Source organism: Gracilinanus agilis, chromosome 2 (assembly GCF_016433145.1).
Source record: "Gracilinanus agilis isolate LMUSP501 chromosome 2, AgileGrace, whole genome shotgun sequence".
In the NCBI taxonomy this organism is placed as follows: Eukaryota; Metazoa; Chordata; class Mammalia; order Didelphimorphia; family Didelphidae; genus Gracilinanus; species Gracilinanus agilis.
The window spans coordinates 144,090,365-144,103,087 of NC_058131.1; the positions used below are offsets into that span (position 1 = coordinate 144,090,365).

The 12,723-nt window shown below is 42.6% G+C and overlaps 1 protein-coding gene across 1 annotated transcript; it reads left to right on the top strand.

The window, feature by feature from the left end:
- The first annotated feature begins 237 nt into the window (after nt 1-237).
- PAX1 (paired box 1) lies at nt 238-12,446 on the top strand. The gene is made up of 5 exons (XM_044660742.1): nt 238-520; nt 1,207-1,836; nt 3,728-3,870; nt 4,501-4,720; nt 12,355-12,446. The coding sequence occupies exons 1-5, from the start codon at nt 238-240 to the stop codon at nt 12,444-12,446; spliced, it is 1,368 nt and encodes a 455-aa protein (XP_044516677.1).
- The last annotated feature ends 277 nt before the right edge of the window (nt 12,447-12,723 follow it).

Here is a 12,723-nt window from a genome sequence, read left to right on the forward strand (position 1 = left end):
AGCTTGCTGGGGGGGGGGGGGAGAAGAGGAGGGTGCAGAGGTGGGTGGGAGGAGGGAGGTAGAGTTACACACCAGAAGGGAAGCCTCGCCTGAGCTGCCGCAGGAGCGAAATGACGGGAACCAATGAAATGCCAATGAACGCGTCTCCAGCGTGACCGCCGAGATTGACGTGGAGGACACGTCAAATTGATCCGAATACACTGAAGCCTCCTGGTCAGACGAATTTATCCCAATCGGATGAAGATCACCTTGGGGTTTAAGGGCTGCCGGAGTTGGAAAGTGTTCTGGGAGAGGGCCGCTGAAGGGCAGCAGGGAGGCAGCGCCGCCGGGCTCCGGCTCCCGCTCCGACTCCCGCTCCCCAGCAGGAGCGTCTCCAGTTCGAAGTGGGGCCGTGGCTCGCAGCTCTCGCTCTCCCTCCCTCTATGTATCTCCGCCCGCATCAGAGCACACCCGGACTGCGCCCGGCCGAACCCCAGCAGTCGCTCGGGCGCCAGGCAGCCGGCCCTGCGCGCTGCTATGGGTAAGGGAGGCAGCGGACGCCTGCGAGCAAGCTGCGTTGGGGCTCTTCTCTTTTCCATTATTCTTCTTTCTCTCTGCTCTCCCGCCCCCTGAGTGGAGGGCCTGCCTTCTCTGGCAGGCAGCGAAGCCGCGTCTGGAGGCTCACCCCCCCAGCGGAGAGGCAGAGCAGGGAGCACTTTCGTTGGGAAGTTTTAGTATGTGTATGGAGGGTGGAGGGGAGGAAGTGTCAAAGGGAAACTTTGCTGTCCAAAGTGGGAAAAGTGTTTGAGATGAGAGTGTGGCCTTGAGTGCCTGTCCTTTTCTTCCTCTTCCTCTCATCCCTACCCCATCCTCCCTCCTGCTCAACACAATAGCACTCACTTTGGGGAGCCTGTGTCAGGTCGCCCTGCTTTGACTGCTCAGAGCTAAGGAATGGGCTGAGGAGCAGTACGTTTATGAACATACACTTCGTCTCTTTCATTCGGAAGTTTATTGTTTGGGGAATCCCCCGATTTGCCGGATCAGCTGTGGTCCCGGAGAGAGCAGGAAGAGAACTTTCTTTTCTTTTTCTTTAAAGTTGAGATGTGAGACTTTGTGGGATAGACAGGATTTTCTCTTTAATTCTTAACAGTGAGTAATCATCGCGTGTTTTCTTCTCGATTCCCCTCTCTTTGCTCCTCGCACCCTCCCCACCCCATCCCTTTATAGAGCAGACTTACGGAGAAGTGAACCAGCTGGGCGGTGTTTTTGTCAATGGGAGACCCCTGCCGAATGCGATCCGACTGCGGATCGTGGAACTGGCCCAGCTAGGCATAAGACCATGCGATATCAGCAGACAGCTCCGAGTGTCTCACGGCTGCGTGAGTAAAATCCTGGCGAGGTACAACGAGACGGGTTCCATCCTCCCCGGAGCAATTGGAGGGAGCAAGCCCCGAGTCACCACTCCAAACGTGGTGAAGCATATCAGGGACTACAAACAAGGAGATCCGGGCATCTTCGCCTGGGAAATTCGGGACAGACTCCTGGCCGATGGGGTCTGTGACAAATACAATGTGCCTTCGGTCAGCTCCATCAGCAGGATCTTGAGAAATAAAATCGGGAACCTGTCCCAGCCCAACCCTTACGAGGCCACCAAGCAGCCACCCCCACAACCGGCACTGCCTTACAATCATATTTACCAGTACCCTTACCCCAATCCCATGTCACCCACTGGGACCAAGATGGGGAACCACCCAGGAGTTCCTGTCTCTGCGGGACATGTCAGTATCCCTAGATCCTGGCCCTCTGCTCATTCTGTCAGCAACATTTTGGGCATTCGAACTTTTATGGAGCAAACAGGTTAGTAAACTGAGTCCAAATAGGGCCTTATAACACATTTAGTACACTAAGAAGGGACCACTTAGACTTTGTGTGTGTGTGTGTTTGTTGTGTGCCCTTGTGTGTTCATGAAGACAGCCATAGAGGGTCAAGGATGATGGTTTCCCCCCTCCCCCAGCAAACCTTTCAAGATGTTAGCAGCACTAGCTTAGGAGAGTGGCGGGATGGGGGAGGCAGGTTTAGGGCCATCTGTGGGAACGTTTGGACATCTTGAACTTTTTATGGAAAATGTGGAAAATATTTTCTTGGGGATGATAGATTGTCGACCACAAATTCGGAGTCTTGAAATTTCGCTTTTTCAGTCTTGCAAAAAGAATGTGAGCGCAGCGAAGCCATATCACATCTCCTTTTGCCAGATCTAAACAAAACAAATATCTCCATCAATTTGTTTGACCTTTTCCTGGAAGCCTCAGTTCTTTCTTCATCACTACCACCCCCTCATAGGTCATCTACTCACCATAATAAAAGAGGGAAATTGTTTTCAAATTTATCATTGCCATTATTATTTTAAAAGCAGTTTCTCCTTTTAAGGCCTGGCCAATCCAGATGGGAAGCTATTATACCAGTGGTAATTCAGAGAGATTTGGGAATGCTTTGCAGTCAAGGTCTTTCAGGCTTTATCTTTTGAGTTTACTTCACATTCAAATTTTTGGCCATTCATTTGTCTTTGGGTTCATCATCTTTGGGGGAGAGGCAGCTTCATTGCTTAGGGACAACATTAAGTTTGTTGTAGAAATTATTTCCCTTTCTATCCTATGCACATGACCACTTTGCTTTTCTGTGGCTTTCCATAAGTGGATAGCATTGTGTCCCTTGTGTGAGATACAAGGAGGGAGTCAGAGCTTTCTGTGGTGAAGAAAGAAGGGAGAATTGAAGCAGAAGTGAAGTGGTGAAGAAAGAAGGGGGGTGGTGGTGGTGAAGAACTCCAGGAGCCTGCAAGAAGTTTTTTGCCTTTCTGCAAACCCATTGTTTCTTTGGAACTGGTTTTTAGAACTCAAGTGCTGCCCAGAATCTTTCAGCCAATCCCAACTTCATTAAACTTTCTCTAGAACAATTAGGTGCTTGGTCTGGCTAGTCAGAGAGTATGTATGTATGTGTGTGTATACACATATATGTATATATATATTCATTATATATAGTATATAGACATATACTTTTTGATAAAGGAATATAAAATCAGAATGCTTCTAGAGAATATCATTGAATATTATGCAAACGCAAATATCAGCATATCTATGTTCAAGAAACATCTCTCTGTTTACTTTCTTTTTCCAAATATCCTCTGAAATTATTCCCCCAGTGGAACTATCCCTCAGATCTTGAGTTGCTTGGATTTTTATATGAAAGGAAGAAAATTTTTTAGAATGCCCTAAACAGCCTCTGTTTACAACTGCCAAAAAGAAAAATAGAAGCAAAAACAATTCAAAAAAGAGTTGGTCTGCTAAGTTATTAGGGTGATAAAGTCCATTCTCAAATAACAAATACTCCCCAGCAACAATTTGCCAACATTTTCACCTGAAGGCCTCAGTGCTGGAGAGAAAGGGTGAAAGAATTGAAATCAGATTGCAGCCCTGAAAGAGCTTTGAGCAGGACCCTGCAGACAGTGAGTGAAATCGAAAGAAACTTGGTTGGACCAACTTTTTGCCTGCTTTGGAGGTTTTAAAGGTGCCTTCTGTCCTGTGGCTCTCCTAAAGTTTATTCAGCTGCACTCACGAGTGGGGTGAACATGGGTGCGTGTAAATGACACTCCCTAATCCTCGATACACACACTTTAAGGGCCAGATGGTTGGACCCAACGGGCTTTCTAAGTTCTGAGTTGTCTTCTCACAATCTCTCTTCCCATCCATTTAAGGGGCACTGTCGGGGACTGAGGGCTCTGCCTACTCCCCCAAAATGGAAGACTGGGCCAGTGTGAATAGGACTGGTTTCCCAGCCACACAAGCAGTGAACGGAATTGACAAAGCGGTTATGGAAGCAGACATCAAATACCCACAGGTAACCAGGGCCTGGGAAGCCTGGTGAATGCTGTAGCAACAATTAAGTGCATCCCATATTGGTCTTCCAATAGGCCTAGCTAAAAAGAGGGGCAGTAACAATTTTTTTTAAATTTAAAAATTCAAACCAGCCCTTCTGCATGTCTCACCATTTAAAAATGATCTTGGCAGAGGATTTTTTTAAACATTTTAACCCGACACTTTTGAATATAAGATTAGATTTCAGGGTGCAAATCTAATGCTTGCTCAGCACCCCTCAGCCTGTGAACTCAGAAATGGCTGTTTGGATTCCCCCCCTTTCTTGTTTGCCCTCTCTTGTTTCCTTCCTTGGAATCCCACCCCGGGTCCATTAAAATGCTATTGTTCTCGGTCTAGCTAACTAATGCAATTAGAGGAAGGGACGCGCTTGGAGAAGAATAATTGGTAACCTTGTCCCACCCCCTACCCCCAATTCCACCAATAAAGGGAATTTTGGGGGAGGGAAAGGGTTCGGAGTTACGGTAAAGCTTTTCAAGGCACTAGGAAGGCACCAAACTCTTGGCTCCTTGTCCAGAGAAAGCCTGGTGCAAGCCCTGGCCGGCTGGTTGGTAATAATGTCTCTCTCCCTCCCTTTCTCGCTTCTGCGGGTTAGCCCACCCCGAGTCTTTCCACTGTGGGCAGCTTCCTCCCAGCCTGCGCCTATCCTTCCTCCAACCAGCACGGAGTGTACGGCGGACCTGGAGGCGGCTACCTCACTCCCGGCCATCCCTGGCCTGCGCAGGGTAGTCCCCTGGCTCACCACGGACCCGGTGTGACCGTGCACGGGGGAGATCTCGCCACCGCCATGGCGTTCAAACACCCCAGTCGAGAAGGTAAGAGGGCCGGGAGGCTCGGGCTAAGACAGGGGTCCGACTGCCGGGAGGAAGTCACTAGATAGAAAGTGGAGGGTGGGAACTCAATTTCATGACCACACCATAGCTGAGGTAGGGTGAAGAAGGGTGGGGGTAGAAGTGGTGGCCTTAGAGGAGCCAAGCTAGATGAAACTGGAACAGAAGTAAAAGAGATGAAAAAAAAAATTCGGACACATATCTATATGTGGCCATCATTCTAGAAATGTATTTTTTTAAATAAATCAATTGTTCTTACTTTGTTATGGCATATTTATAAAGAAAATTATACTTTGAATTGTTTCAAAGGGCTTTTTTCTTTTCTTTTTCTGTTCTTTTTTATCTTTCAAAAAATCACTTTATTCTCTAAACTGTGCTGAAGTAGGTTAGAAATAGACGTGTTAAAAAAAAAATAGACATGTTTGTGTCCAGAATTGGGATACCATCGTTATGGGAAGGGATAGGATTAGATGACTCCAACAATGACTTCTATTTCTAAATCTGTGATCCTATGGTTCCCTTTAATTCTCTACATGGAACACCTTTCCACCTGTGTAGATCTGGATCTTCACATGACCTATAATTTATGGCCTTAGTGGTCTATTTAAATGACTTGCCCAATATCATACAGGTGCGGTAAAGTCAGGCCTTGAACTGAGATCTTGCTGACCCTAAGGTCTGCCCCCTATCTCACCAGGCAGCCTCATTTTCAATTGAGGCTGAGAGGTTGTAATAACAAGGTCACACTGTTAGTAGGTAGTAGATTCTCCCCCCCCCCCCCTTTTACTGTACTGGTGATTTCATAGATATAGGAAACTCTGCCAATCCAGGTAGGCAAAAGCTCTGTAATTTATAGTGTTAAGAGAGTTACCAAAGGCACTGGGAGTTAAGAGACTTGCCCATTTGGAGAACTTAGCATGTCTCCATAGCTATTTGAATCACCATGATGCTAGACCCCCTGGCCTCTATCCACAAATCAAAAATATCTCTTTACCTCACTAGTTTGAATCTTAACTCTGTTTATAATCTTGGCATGTTGTTTATCCTCTCTTGGCTTGTTCCTTATCTGAAAAATGAGGGAGTGATTGAAAGATGTCTAAGCCTCTTCCAGTTCTAAATCCCATAACCCAGACTTCTCCTGCAAGGCACATTTCTTAGCCATACTCCATTTTCTCAGCCTGTCTCATTGGGTTTAGTGTGGAAGAAATGCTGGAGACAACTTTCTAATGACTTCTCATCCTTTATCTAGTCCAGGACCCTCTATTGTTAGACCAACAGTTACTTGATCTCTCCTGAGCTGGTTTTTCAAAATTTGTTCTGTAGCAGTTCCTACTATCTAATCCATACTTCAAATCCACCTCTGTTAGCTTAGACAGAATTTTCTTCTTGATTAAAACAAACTGTAAGAAATCTTCCCCCTTTCCCTCTCCCCTACTTCTCAACCTGCTTCCTACATTCACAATGGCTGTCTAACACATTTGCTTTTCTGATTCAGTCAATTTCCAATGGTATAATCTTGGTTCTAGCTTTTCACAATTGGGGATGATTTGAACTCTGCTGTAGGCATTTCCTACTTAAATAATACCAGCATAATGAATAGATCACTGGAATATGGGTTGGGAAACAGCTTAAAGTTTGGACTTTGTCACTAGTAGTTTTGAGATCTTTAACAATTCACTTCTAAAAGAATGTCTTCAGTTTAAAAATATCCTTGCCTTCCATCTTATAATCAATAGTGCATTTTGGTTCTACATCGGAAGAGCAGTAAAGGCTAGGCAATAGTAGTTAAATGACTTGTCCAGGGTCATATAGCTAGGAAGTTTTTGAGGCCAGATTTGAACCCAGGATCCCCTGTGTCTAGGCTTGGGTCATAATCCATTGAACTACCTCAAGGTCCCTATGCCTTCAGTTTTTATGATTTCAATTGCTGTGATGGATAATGAGAGGCAGAAAGATGCTAGTCCTGGAGTTGTGAGAGAGCTGAATTTTTACTCTCTTCTTAGCTTCATTTACCTCATTTTAAAAATCAAAATAGGATATGCATGCTATCAATTTCAGTGCTGCACAGATTTTGTGTATCATAAAACACATAAATTTGAGATATTCACATATGGCACAAGCTTATTATTATAATTAAAACAGTTAAAGGTCTATAGAAAAGTCACTACATTGCTTGAATGGACAGATTTAGCCAAAGGACTTCTGCAGAGAAAAAGGATTCCAAGGAAATGAATTTGTTTCAAGATGGGGTGATAGTATATAGTCAGATGGACTCATACTTAGTAAGTATGTTTAGTAAGATACATGTTTAACGTATTTTAAGATAGACTTAATAAAGCTGGGATTCAGTCCACATTGTATGAAAAACAGATGAAAAACAATCTTTTGGAGGAGGCATTCCTTCCCCAAATCAACTATTTTGAGATAACTTTACTAGAATAGTTCAAAGTGTTGTCACCTGGAGGTTGGTGAATTTTTAGGTAAGGTCTAATTAGTACAATTTTAAAATGAGCTGAACTTCTTCCCTATTTAACTCCCTTTTCAAGGGCCTGAGTCCACTTTTTTTTCCATGAAAAAAAAAAAAAGAGATCAGGGAGTAAAATTCTTAGCTCAGAGTTTTTCTTATGCAGGCTTTCAATCTGTCTATGCTTTCTTCTTTTTTCAGACTACATTGTATTAAATGGAAAGGAATTGTCATCCATGTGATTCAAATAAGTAGTAAGTGACTCCAGTTCATAGCATGTAAAATTTAACTCAGCAGTAGGATGAATATTTCCATCAACTAGGATTCTTTCCCATATCTATGATTCTAACAGGGGAGAAAAGGACCCACGTCTTAAAAAAGTGATGAGAGTAGCAGTCTTTAAAATATTTTAGCCAAGAACATAAAATCATACATAGTAAATAAACCAAGAAATGTTATTAATTCCATAAAGAAAAACATATTTCAATTCCTGCATCCTTATTTCTTCCCTGAGGGTACTCCTTCTAATAATAAAACCTTTGTAGGTCTTAGGAGAATTTCTTGAATTGCCTTGAACCTCCAAATTCATTATCTGATGGCCTACCTACTATTGATTAGTCTTTCTGCAATTTTCTAAGCCATTTGGAACTTTGGCAACAGAAAAATATTCCTTCATAAGGCTCAGACATATTTTCCAATTATGAGCCTTTCCCTCCCTCTTTCTGGTAATTGCTTCAAAATGGATGTGTAATAATTTGGGAAATATAGTAATATATGCATACTATTTTAATATTTTACTTGTCTTAATATTTTCAATTAGTGTTCTTTTCTTTATTATAAGGACATATTTGCACACATTTCCAAATCTTACTCCCATAGTAATTAGGCTAATAACTAAATTACTGATTTCTTTGTTTTCATATTTTTAAAAATAAAGATCATTGTTCCAGAACTGTAGAACATTAAGCTTCCCATTTAAAATTATTTCCCTTAAATTGTCAGGAAATAATTTCTTCTGACTCCTCTGTTGAATCAGGTTATGTCAAGAGAGAACATGAATGCAATTGCTATAATGTAAATATACTTCATTTGGAGGGTAGGGATTCCTCCCCCCCTTTTATTAATAAAAGTTATAAGTATTGCAACCCCCATCTCATATCATAGAAAGGAGGGTAGGAATTATTAAATTAGGTACTTTAATTGCACTTTCTATGCAGTTACAGAAATATTACCTGTTCTCATTGCAAGCAGCCCACTCCCAGTCCTAAATGTTTTTTTTTTCCTAAGAATATCAATTCTTATTAAATCTTTAACTTACATACATTTCTGAGAGTATTTTTTATAAGCAAAGATTACTGTTTTTTTAAATTAGATAGTGAAAACAATCTACCATTGGAAAAACAACTAATTTTGGTAACTTTTGAATTGGCAAATATATCAAGCCATACAGTCACATACAGAGTGCTGGCATGAGATTCAGGCTATTGTTTGTGATCTTTTTTAACAAGTTATTTAACTTGGGTCTCAATTTCCAACTCCATAAGAGGAGAGTTTGGGACTCCATATCCTATGAGGTCCCATCAATCTCTAGATGTAAGTTGGGGGTGAAGAATTCCATGATTCTATGAAGAGCAAGTGTTGCCCCTGACACAGACTATTTGGCCTTAGACAAGACACTTTATTTCTCTGTGCTGTGAACAATTATTCCTTTAGATTGTAGAAATAAATTGTTCATCTTTGTAGGTAGAAGGATTTTAAACAATGAAAGTTTCTCCATCTCAGATGAAAAAAGAAGTCAGCATCATATATTTCATTATAGTGTCCAGAAATCTGATTCAATGGATATATGATAAAAAGGAGAAGTTTTTCTTTTCTTCAGGACAAAATTAATGACTTCAAATCACTTTCCTAGTTTCCTTTTAATAATCTTTGAAATTCATCACCTGGTCTACACTCTGTTGGTTAGCTTCTACTAATTTCAACCAGGTTATTACTCTGGTCATAATGAATCTGAAAATTCTCATGATTTGCAAGGAAAAATTAAAGGGTCAGATCATTTTGCTTCATCCACCCGGACTCCTGGTGGCAGAAGTCAGACATTTATAGATCTTACCACCCACCACTCTTCTCTGAGCGTCCTGGACAGTATCGTCTTGTTTACATAGCACTGGTGATCATTTCAATGTGGTCAGAACACCAGGACAGTTCCCCCAGGACATTTGGTATTGAAGTAGCAGTTTGGGAAAACATAGAAACTTTACTGTAAAATCGGTCCTGTCTTCGCAATCAATCACTGGAGTAGGAGGCTCCGACCCCAGTCTTTCCAACTGTAAGCTGTAAGAGAGACTCTGAAAATCCAACTATATTAAACAAAGGAGCAATTTCCAATGTAGATATCTATTTTGTGAAACAGAAGCAAAGAGGCATAGTGGCTAGAGGATGGATCTTAGAGTCGAGGAGACTTGGGTTCAGGTTCTGCCTCTGACTTAAAACTGGCTGTATGGTGTTGAATAACTCACTCAATTTCTCAGTGGTCTAGGAAACTCTTTTTAAAGTCTAGAAATAATAGAGGAGGAAGTTTCCCTACTAGGGAGTTAATTCCTTACATGGGTGAAATAAGTTCCAATCAAAAAGAAAAACAAAGGCAACCATTTGAAAATTCTTGAAGAATCCTTGTACTTCTACCCTTCTCCCTTGTAGCAATAGTCTCTGTTCTTAGATCAGTTGTCCAGGGATCCTATAGGGAAACCTTAAAAGGAAAAAACAAACAAACAAACAAACAAACAAATGTCTTTGTTCTGGGTTTTTACTGAGAGGGATTAGCAAAAGTCTCCTTGGTACCGAATTTTAAAAGAAAACCTCAGTGACAGGGATATTCACTGGTCCTTACTCAGCACCAGTCAAGAAGCTGAAATGGTCAATCAATTCATTAATGAAGAGTCTTTTATTAAACTACTATTACTTATGAAGCTCCAGACACTGTTCTAGGTGTTGGGAATACAAAGACAAAAGAGGGACATTAAATTCCTACTTTTCTAACTGAAGGAAAAAAACCAAACAATTCTTTCTGGAGCGATTCCCTTGCTTCCCATCTCCCTCAGCCCTCAATTTAAAGGCAGAATGAATGTAAATTAACATCAGTTTATTATAATGGGCTATACTGGGAGAATTGACTTGGTGCTCATTAATAAAGCTTATGGAAGAGTAGGGGGGGATTAGAATAAGAAGGGGTCAGTGCGGGCGTGGTGGGGGGGAGAGGAACGGGTATTACCAGTAACAGCAAATGCAATGAGAAATACTAAAATCTGTCAGGGAGGAGTATTTGTAAAATTTCATTTATTTATTTTTTCCCCTGCCTCTAAAGTCAAAGGGATGTTGGCTGAGGCAGCCTCAAATGTTTTCTAAACAGTATACTCCTTTTGATGTGTGCATGATGGAAAGGGATTGAAAACAACTCAAGCCTGGGCACTGAGTACAGTGTTTTGGAAAGAGACAGAGAGGAATAAAGAGTCTTCTAGTCTTTTAAGCACTGTACCCAGAGAAGTCCGGGAATTTTCAAAACAATACTTTTTTTTTTTTTTTTTTTTTTTTTTTTAACTGAATCAGTCGATGGAGGATTGAGGGTGTGTTTATGTGTGTGTTTATGTGTATGTTGCGGAGATCAGGACTAGGGCCAGAGAAACGCCTGGGCGCTCCCTACCAGGAGGGTGCACACAGGTGCGGGCCCAATCCCCACGGGCAGCTGGAGCAGAAGCATTTGTCTAAACAGTACCCTTCCGGGGTTAGGGGAAGGTGAGGGCTTTCAGAAGTTTGAAAATCCAGAAGCCACTTAAATTAAGGTGTTCTGTGCTTATCCTGCAAGCGACGAATGTCTGTCTGGAAGGGAAAATAAAATTAGGCTTCTTGAAGAATAGAGCTGCTGTGGTGTGGCTTAGCATTTCTGGGAGAAGTGGAGAGATTTTGTGTATGTGTGTGTGTGATGATTGTGCAATTCCAGCGTCATTTTCTGGCTTCCAGTAGCATAACTTGGGTCTCTTCCCGAAACCTTAAATAATAGAGTGAAACATTAAATAACATATGACCTGGTAAACACGGTGTCACTTAATATAGTGGCAAACATTCCTCAGTACTTGTTTATGACCATCAATTAGTATCCAGTTTGTGCCCAGCGGTCAAAGACTACGCGGGCTATATAAAGTCCAGCCATCTTCCTGCTCCCTTCTTAAAGTGCAAATTATCCGCCTATTTCGGAGGAATTCAGACCGCACTGAGACTTGCATAGTGTATAATCATTGGTGAACCCGCCCTCCCTCCTTTCTTCCATTTGGTGGTTCCCTATTTCCCATTGCTTTGCGCAGGGTAGCCTACTAGGACCAGCAGCTTCTCTGGGGCGTGTTCCCGGTATCTCGGTTCTCCTGCCATGTGGTGTGTAAAGTGCTTGAGTATGTGCCGTGTGCTCGAGCCTATAGGAGACTCCTAGACCGGGGAGCAGAAAGATAGTAGGAGAAACCCGGTCGGTCCGTAGCTCATTTACAATGTTTCAGGATGGAGAAACCAGTTGCCTCGGTGAAAACAGGGTTCTCATTTCTTTCTCCCCAGTTCAGAGTTACGGTCTGCAGCGCCTCCCTCCGCTTTGATACATCTATCTCTCTGGCCCCTTCCCTGGCTTCTGGTCACCTTAGTTTGCTTTTTTTTTTTTTTTTTAAGTCTTTGCCTATTCTCCCATTCTTTAGATCCCAGACGCATTCAGACTTCCCATCTGACTATTTTTCCTCTTGGGGAATTACCAAATCTTTTACCCCTAGGTAGACCCCAGTGGTCTTTGTTTCTTCTTTAAAACACGCACTCCAATTCTAGAGCGGGCACATCAGTTATTCTTCCCTGCTCCGTGAAATACAGAGGAGCAGTTGCTTTTACCTCTAATCCGAATCAGTGTGTGTGTTTGAGTGTGAGTGTGAGTGTGAGTGTGTGTGTGTGTGTGTGTGTGTGTGTGTGTGTGTCTCTGCGCGCTAATAGGTCAGGGATATGAATTGCGCATCTGCTGAATTGGAAGACACCTATTATTTACAACCGGCCCTTTCTTCGTTTTCTTTTCTTTTCTTTTCTTTTTTTTTTTTTTTTTTTTTTTTTTTTCTTCTCCCTCTTTCTTTCCCAGTGGCAGATCGAAAGCCTTCCAGCCCAGTCGGCAAATCCCAAGACACCCTTAGTAATCTACACGGACTGTCTATCCCGGCTTCGTCTTCCTAGGGAGGAGCAGCGGCTTCCAGGCGCCCGAGGAAGAGAGAACTGAAAAGGAGTGGGACCTGTGAGAGGGGAGGGAGGCATGGAAGTGGAGATAAGGTGGGAATGGGCACCTGCAAAAATTGCAAGCGAAATTTTAAAAGTCCTAAGAGGATGCTCTGATGCAGCGTGAAACTTTGGGGAAGGAGAAGGAATGGAGAGGAAACTGGATCCAAGATCCGCTGCCTACCCTGAGAGAACCTAAGTTCTCTCACCAGGGTCAACGCCAAGCTGTCCCCGGAAG

Excerpts from the sequence above, each read along its gene's own strand:
- PAX1 (XM_044660742.1), top strand. The coding sequence starts at position 238 with ATGAAGATCACCTTGGGGTTTAAGGGCTGCCGGAGTTGGAAAGTGTTC. Across the intron at positions 1,837-3,727 it reads AACTTTTATGGAGCAAACAG|GGGCACTGTCGGGGACTGAG; the intron begins GTTAGTAAACTG and ends CATCCATTTAAG. Across the intron at positions 3,871-4,500 it reads CAGACATCAAATACCCACAG|CCCACCCCGAGTCTTTCCAC; the intron begins GTAACCAGGGCC and ends TCTGCGGGTTAG.